Below are 16,219 nucleotides of genomic sequence, written 5' to 3' on the forward strand. Positions count from 1 at the left end.
TTGCAGTGAGCTGAGATAGAGCCACTGCACTCTAGCCTGGGCGACAGAGCAAGACTCTGTCCCAAAATAATAATAATAATATAAAAAGGCTGGGCGCAGTGGCTCACGCCTGTATTCCCAGCACTTAAGGAAGCTGAGGCGGGTGGATCACCTGAGGTCAAGACTTTGAGACCAGCCTGATCAACATGGTGAAATCCCGTCTCTAGTAAAACTACAAAAACTAGCCAGGCATGGTGGTGGGGGCCTGTAATCCCAGCTACCTGAGAGGCTGAGGCAGGAGAATCAATTGAACCCAAGAGGTGGAGGTTGCTGTGAGCCGAGATCATGCCATTGCACTCCAGCCTGGGCGACAGAGCAAGACTCTGTCTCAAAGCTAATAATAGTAATATAATGTAATATAATATAATACAAACAGAAAATTGAAGATGGCTCAATTGGTTGTGGGTATTACAGTGGTAGAAGAGGGCTAAAATGGCTTAGTCTAACCCCATGCATGACTTTGCAAATAACTCTTCTGCTCTCATCTCTCTTCCGCACCCTTCTTAATAAACCTTTATATGTTTCTTATGCATCCACAGGGGTTATTGGAGCAGTGTACGTGCAGAACAGAGCCATCTCTTCACATTAAAGAGTAGACTGATGTTTAAGTCTCCTTAAAGGTTTTAGATATATCCAAGGCCAAATTATAGTTATAGGTAGGCAGCTACTTGGAGTCGGATAAAGGGTAGAGTTAGCCTTCAGTCACAGATAGAGCCTCTAAAGTTCATTTCTCAATTGATTTGGAATTCGAAGCATATTTTGTCATGGAAATAGTAGTAAGGTTTTTCATGTTACTTTACAAGTATCCCTGAAATTTTATATTATGTTATCTGACATGATACGGTTTTGTTCTATGATCTTTTATTTTCATTGCCTTCTATGTGAATTGTAGAAGCACAGTTGCTAAATATATCCAAATTTATGTTCCATCAGCCAGTTACTTTATTCTGTAGTTCCTGATACTATACAATCTAATCAGTGTATATAATAATGCCTCATGAGAAAATACTGTCAATTTTATTTGGGGTACCTAATGATGTCCTCTGTTTAGTTGTACCATTTGCAGCTGAAATATTAAGTAGAATGAACAGAAGAGCTAGACCTGAAAAAAAACTTTCCGAAGTAAAGTCTGCTATACGTGGTGATTATTTCTTTCATAGATGTTTGCTCGCCACATTGACTATAAGAAGCAATTTTTGGCTGGGCATGGTGGCTCATACCTGTAACCTCAGCACTTTTGGAGGCCAAAGTGGACAAATCACTTGAGCCCAGGAGATCAAGACCAACCTGGACAACATGGCAAAACCCCATCTCTCCAAAAAATACAAAAATTAGCTGGGTGTGGTAGTGCGTGCCTCAAATCCCAGTTACTCAGGGGGCTAATGTGGGAAGACTTCTTGAGCCCAGGAGTTGGAGGCTTCAGTTATCATGACACTGCACTCCAGCCTGGGTGACACGGTGAGATTCTATCTAAAAAAAAGAAGCAGCAGCAATTTTTAATAATGCTGATGTGCTAGAATCAATGCACTGTAAGACACTCTACCACTTTTCCTTCTGCTTCAACCTTTCCTAAACTTTAAGGACTAGGAACCTATGACACATGTGAGAGCATTTAGGTTTTGACTCCCTTATTTTGACTTTCAGAGCAACAAATCATTAAATAAAAATTATGTATATAGCCTCTTACGCGTTTACAATTAGTCCTTTACCAAGATTCCTTGAAAGTTTTCTAAAATGAGTCAAGCAAAATTCCAAGCCGCTTGTTCTTGAGAAAAATCTTGAAGGAAAAAAATATTAAAATGAAAAGTAAATCACATAGATAACTTGAGTGTTTGTTTTATATTAAGACTAAGTTATTGGCACTGATACAATGGGAGGGGTCGTTCACAATACTTAGCATTCAGGAGGCTGAAATTAAGCAGTATTAATACAGAGAAGCAGAAGCCTGTCATATATAGGAGTGAATGTGTCAGGAAAAAGTAAGCATTTGTGTGCTTTTTTTCAGAATGTTGCCTGTTTTATGATCAGTGCCAATTTAACACCAATGTTTTAAATAAATAACTTTCAGAACTCTGTATAGTCTTTACTGAACTAATTGTCTATATTCTGTATGTTTTATACAATTAAAGTTTTGGTTATTTTAGTTCAAGGCTTAAGTGAATCCCTTATCCTTTTACGTAATGAAAACAAGTTAGTATTAGCTGGAGGGGGTTACTATCTGCATTTTCTGGCAACTGTTCTTATTTCTCGATATCATGGTCATATTTGTTAGTAGCTTTTTAAGTTATTTTCCAAAGGCTATACTGGGCATGTACCTTCTCTCTGCAAAGCAATGCGTAGTCTCTTAATTTTTGTTTTTCTGGGAAGAGTAGTTAATTGGCTGGGCACTGCAGCTCAAGCCTGTAACACCAGCACTTTAGGAGGCTGAGGCAGGAGGATCACTTGAGCCCTGGAGTTTTAGACCAGCTTGGCAACATAGTGAAATCCTGTCCCTACAAAAAAAAATAAATAAATAAATAAATAAATAAATAAAATTTAAAAATTAGCCAAGTATGGTGGTGCATGCTTGTGGTCCTAGCTACTGGGGGTGGGAGGTGCTAAAGCAGGAGGATCACTTGAGGCCAGGAGTTGGAGGCTGCAGTGATCATGCCACTGCACTGCAGCAATCATGCCACTGCACTGCAGCCTGGACAACTCAGCAAACCTCTATCTCAAAAAGAAAAACAAAAAAAAGGAAAGAGGGAAAAAATAGTTAATTACCTTTCTTCCAACACATTCTTTTGCTTTCTTTTTTTTTTTTTCCAGCTATGCTTGAAGAAACACATCTTTTTTTTTTTTTTTTTTTTTTTTTTTTTTGAGGCAGAGTCTCGCTGTGTCGCCCAGGCTGGAGTGCAGTGGTCCGATCTCGGCTCACTGCAGCCTCCACCTCCTGGGTTCAAGCAATTCTCCTGCCTCAGCCCCCTGAGTAGCTGGGACTACAGGAGCGTGCAGCCACGCTCGGCTAATTTTTGTATTTTTAGTAGAGACGGGGCTTCACCATGTTGGCCAGGATGGTCTTGATCTCTGACCTTGTGATCTGCCTGCCTCGGCCTCGCAAAGTGCTGAGATTACAGGCATGAGTCACTGCGCCTGGCCGAGAAATACATCTTTTTAATTGTGCTTCACAACTTTGTGTCCTGGGCAAAGTCAACGACTATTCCAGGCACTTGTTTATTCCCTAATACAATTTAGGGAATGAAGTTATGGAACTCTACGGACCTCTCAACTTTCAAATTCTCATTGCCGTGATCACTGGGTATTGGGAATACTGGGAATTTTCACTACCTTCTAAACATTGCAATTGGTTGGAGTATTTTATTCATTTTTTATTTTTTATTTATTAATTTTTTTTTTTTTTTTTTAGAGGCAGGCAACCATAGCTCACTGCAGCCTCAAACTCCTGGGTTTAAGTGATCCTTCTGCCCCAGCCTTCCTAGTAGCTAGGACTACAGGCTCAGGCCACCATGCCAGCTGATTTAACATTTTTTTTCTTTTTTTTTTTTTTTTTTTTAGAGAAGGAGTCTTGCTATGTTATACAGGTTGGTCCCGAACTCCTGGCCTCAAGCAACTCTCCCACTTCTGCCTCCCAAAGCACTGGGATTATAGGCATGAGCCACCACCCTCAGCCTCAGTTGGTGTATTTTTTAAGCCATGCCTATGTAACCAACATCCAGCAGTGGGGGTAAAAGGTGAAGTTTAGACTGTTCTCCAGAAACAAACAATCTTGAAATGAGACTTGCAGAGCAAAGAATTACACAAGTATTTGTGTGTTATTTGTGAAAGAAGGGTTCTGTTTTACTGAGGAAGATTGTTCTCTTTGACTAAGTTTAAGAATCTGTGTAAAGAAGGTAGATAAACTGAACCAAGTAGGACAATGGAAGTCCCAGCTAGACTGTCCTCATATCTACTTATGTAACTATAGAGAGAAGTCTATAATTAAATTTCTAAATTTTGTGGCAAGATTCTAAATTCTATGGGAGTTGAAGTGAAAGATCAGTGGGAGATGGAGTCATTGGGAAACATGCTTTGGGAGAGGATGAGGCTTCTGAACCTTGCTTGAAGGGTGAGTAGAATTTGGATAGAGAGGGAGGAAAAATAGAGGAAGGTATTCTAACCTTGAGAAGCAGATAGAGAGACAGGAAGTTTTTAATGGGAGACAGGAAAAGCAGAAGAGACCAGGATAAAACAAAAGGTACTGATAGAGGAGAATCCAGGACCAGCTGTAATAGAAGAAACACAGTTCCGTGAGACTACTGGGAAGATAAATTTTATCTTGGGTGCAGACAATCTGAAGATACTTCCTGAAATATGCTTTTGAAGTGTCTAGATAGATGGGTGAAGAGCATTCCACTGGAGAGACCCAGTGGTCTCTCCAGGGAGTGGAAGAAGTGGGAAAATACATGGCTTGTTTGGGGAATAAGGTCTCTTGAGAGTGTTGGGTTCAAGGGTGTAGTCCATATAATGGGAAGTAACATTGGAAAGATAGGCAGACATTAGCAAGAAGTCAAGTCAGAAAAGTGTAGGGGCTTGAATGCTATACTAAAAAAGGACTTTCTTTTGTATGGAATGTTTATAAGGTCTACTCTTCAGGAGGTTAGCAGTGTAAAGATTGCACTGGAGGAAGACAGAACAGCAGGCAGATCTGATAAAAAGCTTTTGGAGTAGGCCAGACATGAGGTGATAAACAGATACGATGAAAGAATCTCAGAGATTGCAAGGCAAGAATCCAGAGGGATTGGAGGTTGACTGATCCTCCCTTTGTTTTTTATGGTCAAACTGCAGTCTGGAGACAGAGGAAAGTGGGAAAGTTGAAAATGAGACCTGATTTGGCAGGAGAAAGAGTTAGGAAAAACAGGGAAAATAATGTGGCAGTAAGTTAGATTGGAGACACTTAGACTTTGCTAACTTGAATCTTTCTAGCTGACTTTCCTTCTCCATTGGCCACTTCCAAATTGGACCCTGATCTGCTGCTGCAAGTGTGTCTGTCACTAACCCTAGGCACAATACCCTTACGAGTGATGTCTCTCTGAGAATGCCGTTACTGGGGATGTCTGAGAAAATCCTACTTGCGCTCAAAGGCAGAGTTCAAACGTCACCTCGGAAAAAACTTTCCTGACACCTACCACTTAGTATATATGACTATGATGGCATGATAGCATTAATGTTGTATTTTTGTTTTTCCATCTGTTTCCCCCACTAGACAGTAAGCTCTTCCAGAAAGAAGGGAATTTGGATCCTATTTGTCTCTATCTGGAGCACCCAACACAGTGCCTGGTACATACTAAGCCTTAAGTTAACGCTTGATGAATATAAATAAATAAGTGGGTGAGTGTGGTAGACATTCAAGTTGGGAATCTTCTAAAGTCATTAGGAAACATGAGACTGGAGCTTTAGTAATCATAGTATGAACAGGTGAGTTTTAGCCCACAGTATTGCACACCCATCCAAGCTAGAGACTAGTGCTGAGCTGTTCACTTACCTAACTAGGGAGGTGGCAGGGTGGCAGTTTCTATTGGTAAAGGTGGTAGGTATGCAAAGTGTGGGTGTTCAAAAACACTGCCTGTTTTGGATGGAGGAAGGTGACAACACCCCTTTTCTGATCATTCTTGAATTGTTCACACATAGTGGTGGCTAACTTGGTTTATTTTCATTGATAGTGAAATAATGTATTTCTTCCATGTTTTATCCCCTCTTTGTTGCTTTCTTGTTCATTTTAGGAGCTCAAGTATGTGTTGCCCAATCTCTGATTTAAGTGATGAGCTTCTCTTTTCCAATTCTATTTACCATACTAGTGGCTGGGATGAAGTCTATGGTGAATATCCTGTTTTTATCTTTTGGCTACCTTTCAATTTCAAGAAAAAAAAATCAAGTTTATGATCAAAGTTGGTTACCCCCAGATGAGTTTCCCACGTGCATTCCCTTTCACCTGGACCTCATGGTACTGAATGACACAGATGAATAAGTAGATTATTCAGTCAGCTGCATTCGTAAAGTGAGTGAGTGCTTTAGGAGATAAAATAGGCAACCCCTCCCCCTTCAAATACTTTTCAGAATTTGAGTAATAGTTTCAGGTAGTTGTAGGTACACCTTTCTCAGCAAAGATCTGTGTTCACGGTTTATGTATAGTTAAATGAGCTGGTGGAGTGGTTTCATAATTGCAGTATTGTTAGTCAAACTCTGTAATTAGGGATGACTTCATAGGCATAAGATTCTTCTATGGGTGACGCCCTGAATTCATACCCAGTTGTACACTATATCCTTTTACGAAAAAACAAACAAACAAGGTTTTGTTTGCTTTTGTTTTATTCCCTTATTGGAAAATCTGTTTTCCTGTGTCTTATATGTTTAGTGAAGGAGGGCTGGCTTTTTCTACAGCTTTCCCTTTTCCTTTACAGAAATGGCAGGCATAGGAGCTAGGGAGGAAACAGAATTTGGGACAGATTAAAGTGCTTTGCAGATGAACAAATTCAGAAAAGTGTAGAGACTCCAGGACGTTTTATTTTTGATAAGTATTAAAACTGCTGAGTTTAAATGGAGGAAAAATATATTTCTATTTCTTTGAGTGTCCGTTCTCTTTCTCTCTCCCTCTCTCTCATCATGTAAATAAAGTCCACTTTTGTGTGGTGGCACACATCTGTAGTCTCAGCTACTCAGGAGGCTGAGGCAGGAGGATTGCTTGAGCCCAGAAGATTGAGGCTGCACTAAGCTGAGACTGCACCACTGCCTGGGTGACAGAGTGAAACCCTGTCTCAAAAAAAAACAAAAAAAAAAACAAAAAAACAAATACATAAAGTCCATTTTTGTGAGAAGACAGACTGGGAAAGAGGACATATTTGAAAATCAGTGTTTTTTTTCCTTTTGCCTGTAAATCACATATTGTGAAATTGGAGTTAAACTTTTATTCAGCAAGTAATACTTTCTCTTCACCTTTTTCCAGTACTCGTGAAACAATTTGCAAATTAGGAGGAATGTGACAATATTGACAAGCTCTTAGCTATTTTGAAAAGTGATCCTAAATTATTTAAAGAAAAATTGTTGTTTGTTTGTATATCTCCTGTCTGCTCTTCAAATTGTGTTTAGAAACTGGCCTTATGGAGGAGCCAAATTGAGTCATGGATTAAAAAGTGACAGGTTTTCCTTTAGGCCCATCCTTCTTAAATTACTTTGACCAAAGGCTTGTAATTTTTATATATGAGAGAGCCCTATTATACTCTGTAGTCAGTAATTATAGGGAGATGAGATAACTTTTTATTTATCCCATGTAAAAGGCTATTAGTAGAACTAATGCCGTACATTTATTTATACAGCTCTTCAAAATTAACCCAGGCATTCATTTATTGCCTATTTTCTTTCATGAAGGATTTGAAGTTGCTGTGTAATACTTCATAGTCACAGTATGCTGTCATATATACCATCTGTAATCTTCATTAGGCCCTGGAGGAAGTAGGTATTATTATCACTATTTTCAAATGAGGAAACTTAGGCTGAGACAGATTAATTAAACTTGCTCATGGACACATTATTAGGGAATAGCAGAACCAGAGCAATAATCGATGCCTTCTAATTTCACGTCCCACAGTCTTTCTTCTGTTAGAACATACTACCTCCTTGGGCAAGGTACAACACCTTGGTGTACTGGTACTTGAGATTACATGAAGTGTCTACAGGGCAGTATTGATATCAAATCTTGTGTTTTGTTTTGTGAACCCATCCGGGATGTTATAGTAGCTTTAAGAGAAAAAAGTCCTATAGTACAATGAATGCCCCATGAAGAGGAATAGAGCTTCTGTTATTTTAATTTGTAAGATTTTAATTTTTTAATATCTTTAGTCATTCCCAAGTTACTTAATGCGATGTTTTCTCCCAAGATAGTACTTTACTGCTTGATTTCCTTAAAGACACCATCAAGTATCTGTCAGTAGTGTTAAGGACAGACCATTTTTTAATTCATAGTGGCATAAAGAAATCTACATTAAACAACTTTATTTTAGGCTTCAAATAGCAAATTTTACAATTGTAATTCTTATCTACTAGAGCATATATTGTGAGCTTTTTAAATTTGGCTTCATATTTTTTAGTCTTGGCCCAGGTACTTCAGAGTAGCATTTCTTTATTTCCTTTCAAATAACTGTCAATAAATGAATATGGGTTTTATTTAAATTGGAAAGTCCTGCATTAAACTGTTCTGTTATCCCAAAACAATCTTGTCTGGAAGTACGGTTTTGAGGATATGTGCATGTTCCAGTTTCTTCTTTTTGTTCTTACTGAAGTGTGTCTCTTTAATGTCTCCAATAGATTGGAAATCTGAGTTGTATGTGCAAAGTCACTTTAGGCTTTTTTAAAGGCAATTAGAAATAAGAAACTTAGGTCCGGGCGCGGTGGCTCAGGCCTGTAATCCCAGCACTTTGGGAGGCCGAGACGGGCGGATCACGAGGTCAGGAAATCGAGACCATCCTGGCTAACACGGTGAAACTCCGTCTCTACTAAAAAATACAAAAAAAAAAAAAAACTAGCTGGGCGAGGTGGCGGGCACCTGTAGTCCCAGCTACTCGGGAGGCTGAGGCAGGAGAATGGCGTGAACCCGGGAGGCGGAGCTTGCAGTGAGCTGAGATCCGGCCACTGCACTCCAGCCTGGGTGACAGAGCAAGATACCGTCTCAAAAAAAAAAAAAGAAAAAGAAAAAAGAAACTTGAAAATTTATATATATATATATATATATATATATATATATATATATATATATTTATAATGCACTGGATTAATTTTTGGAGTAAACTGGTGCCCTAAAATCATTTCTATGAGATCTAAGCATTTCTTAATTCATTTTTATTTTTTACTTTTTTTATTGAGACAAGGTCTTGCTCTGTCATCCATCCTGGAGTGCAGTGACGTGCTCATAGCTCAGTGCAGCCTCTACCTCCCGGGCTCAATCGGTCCTCCCACCTCAGTTTCCCAAGTAGCTGAGACTAGAGGCATGCACCACCACCCACGATGCCCAGTTAACTTTTTGTATTTTTGGTAGAGGCCAAGTTTCACCATGTTGCCCAGGCTGATCTTGAACTCCTGAGCTCAAGCAATCTGCCGCCTCCACCTCCCAAATTGCTGGGATTACAGGCATGAGCCAGGACTTGCTAATTTTATAGGAAGAAGAAAAGAACTGCGTTTCTGGCCACTCTGAGAAGAAATTAATAATCCTTAAAGTCTCTAGAGACTTTTTTCTTCTTAAAAAAAAAGGATATTTTTCCCTTTTATTGCAGTCACTAATTCACTCTGTGTCATATTGTAATTACTCATGTTTGCTTCAGCAGATTGTAAATTCCTTGAGGGCAAGAACTAGGCATATAGCAGATGCCTAAAATATTGGTAAAATTGTTTGAGAAATGGGGGGAGGGCATGTTGGGAAGAAAGAGATGTCTACAGGATTTAATCAGAGCCAAACTGGTCAGCAGGGATAAGCGGGGCGGGGGGCAGGAGTGGTTTATGTCCAGAACCATCTTATCTAATTTCTTTTTCTTTTTTCTTTTTTCTTTTTTTTTTTTTTGCAGTGATGCACTGATGGCTCACTGCAGCCTCGACCTCTCAGGCTCAAGTGATTCTCCCACCTCAACCTCCAGAGTAGCTGGGATCACAGGCACGCACCACCACTCCTGGATAATTTTTGTATTTTTGGTAGAGACGGGGTTTCACCATATTGGCCAGGCTGGTCTCGAACTCCTGGGCTCAAGTGATCTGCCCGCCTTGGCCTCCAAAAGTGCTGGGATTACAGACATGAGCCACTGCACCCAGCCCTAATTTTCTTTTGCATAGAAGTGATATGGTAGTGTGAGAATAAGCTCAGTTGTATGGGTTTCTTTTAGTTGTTTTTACCCACATACTTTAAATTATTACTGGCTCACAATCTGCCCAAACTGAAAAGGACCTTTAGAGGTACAGGAGAGAGGCCACGTGTTTTAGATTTCTGAGATGGTCTTACTTTTAAACTTTCTGTGCCGTTATTCTCCATGGTATAATTCATGAAGATGTGTAATAATTTTTTATTGAAAACATGATTGTTTGAAAGGTGTGAAGAAAATTGGAATAAATCCTATGTCGTATTTTTGTAATGGGGAGTGTTGAACATATTAGTGAAACAGAATATTTTTAGAGTTACTACTATTCGTTTGCATTTAACTTATGAATTTTTTAAAAAAAATTTTTTTTGGAGATAAGGTCTCACTGTGTTTCCCAAGCTGGTCTCGAACTCTTGACCTCAAGCAATCCTCCCGCAGTGCTGGGATTGCAGTTCTTTTTATTCTTGATCTTTAAAATGCCTAACTTCAGGTCTGAGCGTGGTGGCTCATACTTGTAATACCAGCACTTTGGGAGGCTGAGGTGGGTGGATTGCTTGAAGCCAGGAATTCAAGATCAGCCTGGGCAAAATGGTGAAACCCCATCTCTACAAAAAATACAAAAATTAGCCAGGCATGGTGGCCTACGCCTATAGTCTGAGCTACTTGGGAAGCTGAGGAGGGAGGATCACCTGAGAGGGAGGAGCCTGGGAAGTCAAGGTGGCAGTGAGCCGTGATCGCACCACTGCACTCCAGTCTGGGCGACAGAGTAAGACCCTGTCTCAACAAACAAACAAACAACAACAACAACAAAAACCACAAAGCCTAACTTCATTACTAACTTACGAACTTGCTTTTCCTCATAGATCCTGTGATTACTCTGAAAGGTATTTTCATCCAACCTGTCTACTGAGAAGTTATCCATCTTTAGTGGCATCTTGATATCATAGGTAAGAAAAATGAATAGGCGAGCTTTGTTTTATATCTTTTTTTAAGAGTCTAGTGTTATTTATTTTATATTATTTTATTTTATTTGAAACAGTCTCACTCTATCACCCAGGCTGGAGTGCAGTGGTGCGATCTCGGCTCACTGCAACCTCTATCTCCCAGGTTCAAGCAATTCTCCTGCCTCACTCCACCTCCCGAGTAGCTGGGATTACAGGCATCCGGCTACTTTTTGTATTTTCAGTAGAGACGGGGTTTCACCATGTTGGTCAGACTGGTCGCGAACTCCTGACCTCAAGCAACTCACCTGCCTCCACCTCCCAAAGTGCTGGGATTACAGGCGTGAGCCACTGCGTCCAGCTGATGGTTTTATTTAATTTTTAAAACACCAGTCACTACATGTGTCTGTTACATTATGGTAAAAACTTAGCTAATAGCATCATATGGTCATTTTAAAACTTCTCCAGGATTTGAGAAACCTGAGTGTGAATTCCAGTCCTGAGAGTCCAGGTCTTCTAATAAGAAAAAAAGGAGATTAGAATATGTAGCTCCTGGGACTATTGTGAGGGTTCAGGATATTAATATGCAAATGAATTTGTATAATGTATTAATAGTACTTGGTGTATAGTTGTTGAAGGGATTAATTTTATTAAAGTTCTGTTTTATTGAGTGCCTTACTATGTGCCAAGGGCTGTGATAAATTCTAGAAATAGCAACAATTCTGTGAAAAAGATAGATGTGGCCCAGCTCTCTTATGAATCCCTCCCTGCCACGTCCAGCCCCTACCTCTTTATACCGAGCATTACACTTCTTGGCCAAAACTTGAGTTGGTGAGTAATTTGTTGCCTTTTAACAAAATGTCTAAAAGGGATAAATATAAGATCTCAAAATGTATTTTGTATAGTTTGTGAAATTTAACCCATAGTTTACTTTTTTTGGAAAGGCAACATCTTTAGGGCAGTGGAACTACTCTATGTAATACTGTAATGGTGGATATATGTCATTATATATTTGTCCAAACCCACAGATTGTACAACACTAAGAGTAAACCCTAATATTCACCAGAGTCTTAGGGTGGTAATGATGTAAGTTCATCAGTTGTAACAAATGTACCACTCAGGTACAGGATGTTTTGGTCAATGACTGATCAAATATCTGATGATAGTCCCATAAGATTATACTATATTCTTACTGTATGTTTTCTATGTTTAGATATATGGATACCATTGTGTTACAATTGCCTAGAGTGTTTACTACAGTAACCTGCTGTGCCTTTTGTAGCCTAAGAGCAATAGGCCATACCGTATAGCCTATGTGTGTAGTAAGCTATACCATCTAGGTTTGTGTAAGTGCACTCTGTGATGCTTGCACAATGGCAAAATCACCTAACAATGCATTTCTCACGACACATCTCTGTCTTTAAGCAACATGTGGCTGTATATGGGAACTCTCTGTAACTTCTGCTTGATTTTGCTGTGAAACTAAAACTACTCTAATAATAACGTCTATTGGCCGGGCACGGTGGCTCACACCTGTAATCCCAGTATTTTGGGAGACCGAGGTGGGAGGATCCCTTGAGCTCAGGACTTAGACACCAGCTTGGGCAAGGTGGCAAGACCCTGTCTTTACAAAAAAGAAAAAGAAATAAAGAAAAATAAAGTCTACCAAAAAAATAAATCAGAAGAGAGAAAAAACCCAAAGCAAAAAAGGAGAAAGCAACATGTAATCATTTTCATTTTTCTTCATCCAAAATTATTGTTATAATAGGTTTGTATTTGGAAATTATCTACTGTGATACAGACCTCCTCTCTTTATTGCCAGAATCAGCAAGGTTTTTCCATATAGGTTCAGATCATAAATATTGTGTGCCAAGAGGTAAAATCAAGAATATTATGATATTAATATCAAGGATATAATATATTATTTCTAAAAGTTTTGACAAAATTCAAAATATAATAATTGAGTATAATTTTTTGGTAATACAATTCTGATGAGAAGAACAGAATTCTTTTTTTTCTGGGATAACATTTCACTTAATTGGGTTCAAAGTTAATGTGCCCCATCATCAAAATTGACTGCAAAAAATTTCCTTTCATAACCATATCCAGCTTGAGGTCATACAAAAACAACTGGTGATCCAATTTTGGCCCACAGGCCATATGTAGTTTGCCAACCTTTGTTCTATTAGTTAAATAGATCAATAAGGCCAAATTGGAAAGGGTGTATACTCAGATAATATAATAATTTACATGCATAAGAATGTGTATATTAGCACACATGTGCATTTTTATATCAAAACCAACTATAATTTGCTTTGTTTCCTCTTTATTTCTCCTTTAATGAGAGTGATTGATAGGTGTCAGTGTGCTCTTTGAAAATCAGTGTTTTCACAGTGAATGATTCTAAAGTGGCTTAATAGGAAAATGATATTTTCCGTGAATCATTGGTCACATAATTTTGACCTTTAGCTTTGGCTCGTATAACCAAGAATTTCTATTATGTAGCTTTTTCCTGTCACTGCTGGGTACTTTGGCCCTTCCTTAAACTTTTTGAATGTAATTTAAGATTTTGTCCTTAGAAGGAAAATTCAGAAATAATTTTTCTCAATAAATTTTGGTAAGTGATGACTTCTCACTTGTTTGTTTTCTTTATTAAAGCTGTACATAGGGACATGGTAACCTATTCAGATTGTTTTAGTAGTTTGAAATTCTGTTTAAATTATCCCTAAGATGAGAACTTAGCAAGAGTGCTTATATTTATCACAATTATTTTAAATCTGAAACCTTTTCGGTTTTTCTTTAGATCTTTAAATGGATGAGATGGCTACCACTCAGATTTCCAAAGATGAACTTGATGAACTCAAAGAGGCCTTTGCAAAAGTTGGTGAGTATTTTTTGTAGTAAAACTATAGGGAAGCAATATTTATTTGGTCCCAAAGTTATTTCTCTAAAAATATCACGTGAATGGTTAATCAAAAACATTACAGCAACATAGTTAAAATAGATGAGATAAAGTTTTGGAAGCTATACTTAAAATTGTTTTATTTATTTATTTATTTATTTATTTATTTATTTATTTGGTCAAGAGTGGTAGCTGATATTATTTCCAATTTTATATAGTATTTAATATGGTCAAATTTTTTAGACCACAGTTCCAATCCTTAACGGGTGACTGTTATGTATGGTTCCTGAAATTTCCATGCCAAATTTTAGTTATTATATTTTGTATCTCGTATCTTTCTGAAGAGGTTTGAAACTTTCACCATATTCTCAAAGGGATATGTGACCCTCGAAAACATTAGATGATGTTTTACCCTTCCCTAATTAGTTTGGCGTTATTGCCTTTTTTGTGGGTTTTCTGAGCCTTTGGATAATGCAGATCGTTCTACCTCGCCATGTTAAATTATAGCTTCAGTATAAGATGAGAAGGCATAGCATGCCATTTGATTTATCCTTTATCATCATATAACATGCCTTACAATTGAGCAGCTATGGAATATAAATATGGAATATTTACATTCCAAATTTTAGTGCTCAGGTCAAGTCTATAGACAGTAATGAGAAAACAGGGTAAGAACAGACTACTTATGTAAATACATGAATCAGCATGTGCTTAGAGAGGTAGATTATTATTATTTGGTATCTCCTTGACTAAAGGGTACAGAATTAGCTCATATAATGATTTGTTATATAAATCAGAATTTGCCATTAGACCTGTGTTGAAAATCCCATTAGTGAAAAATGAGGAAATATCCACTTCTGTTCCCATATATTTATGATCAACATTTTCTATGAAATCATTCAGTAGTAGCAGTGTACCTTGGGAAGAATAGTGACCCCAGCCAGAGTGACCATTCATAATCCCATCAAAATTTTAACTAGAAAAAACTGAATAGTCCTGAATCTAACATGATTGCGTGTGTGTGTGTGTATAAAAATAGCAGTTAATTAACTTGCCATGGATACCACTTACTGTAAGAAAAATGCTACATAGTTTAATATATAACAGCAAGTGAATTCTTGGCTGCAAGAGTTTTTTTTTTTTTAATGTCTCTCATTCTGTCAAAATAGTCTTATAATTGTTTTAGGAGTGCATTTGTTGAACCTTTTTTAAAATTTATATTCATCTTTCAACATTAGCAGCAGCTTAATTTGTTCTTTATGAATAGAATTTCGGAGTAGACACCATGCCCTATTAAGTACTCATCTCCTCAAGTAAAAGCTGAATACAGGTCTTGTCCTCACATGCAGCATCTTGGAAATAATTATGTGCAATATTCCTTAAAAATTAAAGATAATTCAGATATTATTTACCTGATGAGACTTGGAATACATTTTACAAGTAAAAGAACTTCATTGTCCCTTAAAAGCTTAATGACATAAAGAGGATTGACCAATCATCTTCATAGTGGAAGCAGTTAAATTGTATTAAGTAAGGAATCAATGAGAAGTTTGACTGCAAGAAAAGGTCATTGTGGAGCTATTGTTTAAGTAGAGTTTAAGATAGGCGTACAGTTTGCCAACGCCCCTGCCAGGCATATGTTCCTAACATACTCAGGCTCTTATTACTATATATGCTGTAAAGAATTCTGGAATCCAGAATTCCTGCCTGTTGTGAATACTATTCTTTTGTAGTGTCCACTCAGTATCTAGCATAGTGTTGCACACATGTTAGGTTCTCAGTAAATATTTCACTGATTGAAACCCAAGGAACTATATACATGTAGCCTTTTGATGTACTGGGATTTTTGTCATTATCAACTATACATTCAGAGGGCCTTTGTTGTGAAGATTTTCATTACAGTGGAATTTATTATGAAAGGTTTTTGCCATTAAATTGTAGCATATAAAATTTATATGTATTTTTCAGCATAATAATGCTTGTGTGTACTCCATCTTTTAGAAACTCATTTAAAGACCCAGCAGTCTTTCGATTTTCTTTAAAAAAATCTTTGTAGTTTTAAGTTGTTGTTAGTTACAGAACCCTCAGGCAACTGTCAAAGGTGTTACAGAAATTTTTTTCCTAATTCAGGGACACTTTATTTTAAAAACAAGCTCTATAACTTATTATCCTGTGAAGGACAGTTTTTCCTTTTTGTGGGGGTGGGTTGGCAGAGAATAGGAAAGACTACTTTGTCTCAGTTCGATTGCGACAAAATATGGAAATCATTAGATGATTTTCCCCATCTATTAACAATAATAGCCTTGATTATCTCCTTAGAAATTCAGCAAAATCATAGTGTGTGGAGAAAATCTCTGTAATTACTGCTAATCATAGGTTTTGTTCAATCAATTAATAGTGCTTTGAAACTCTCCTTACTAGCAATAAATTGAGTATTAGAATTTAAAGTTCTCTTTTCACTCACTTTC

General features: G+C 37.8%; 1 protein-coding gene across 4 annotated transcripts in view; it reads left to right on the forward strand.

The window, feature by feature from the left end:
- PLS3 (plastin 3) overlaps positions 1–16,219 on the forward strand; it is an 87,311-nt gene that overhangs the window by 34,435 nt on the left and 36,657 nt on the right. For 3 of the 4 annotated variants that reach the window (XM_025373241.1, XM_025373242.1, XM_025373243.1), the window contains exon 2: positions 13,653–13,733. In XM_025373241.1, coding sequence (XP_025229026.1) covers positions 13,661–13,733 — 73 coding nt within the window. In that variant the 5' untranslated portion in view covers positions 13,653–13,660. Of the gene's footprint in view, positions 1–6,473; positions 6,556–10,771; positions 10,793–13,652; positions 13,734–16,219 lie in introns of all 4 variants that reach the window. The other variant, XM_025373240.1, reaches the window with a different exon arrangement.

This window comes from Theropithecus gelada, chromosome X, assembly GCF_003255815.1.
Source record: "Theropithecus gelada isolate Dixy chromosome X, Tgel_1.0, whole genome shotgun sequence".
Taxonomy (NCBI): domain Eukaryota; kingdom Metazoa; phylum Chordata; class Mammalia; order Primates; family Cercopithecidae; genus Theropithecus; species Theropithecus gelada.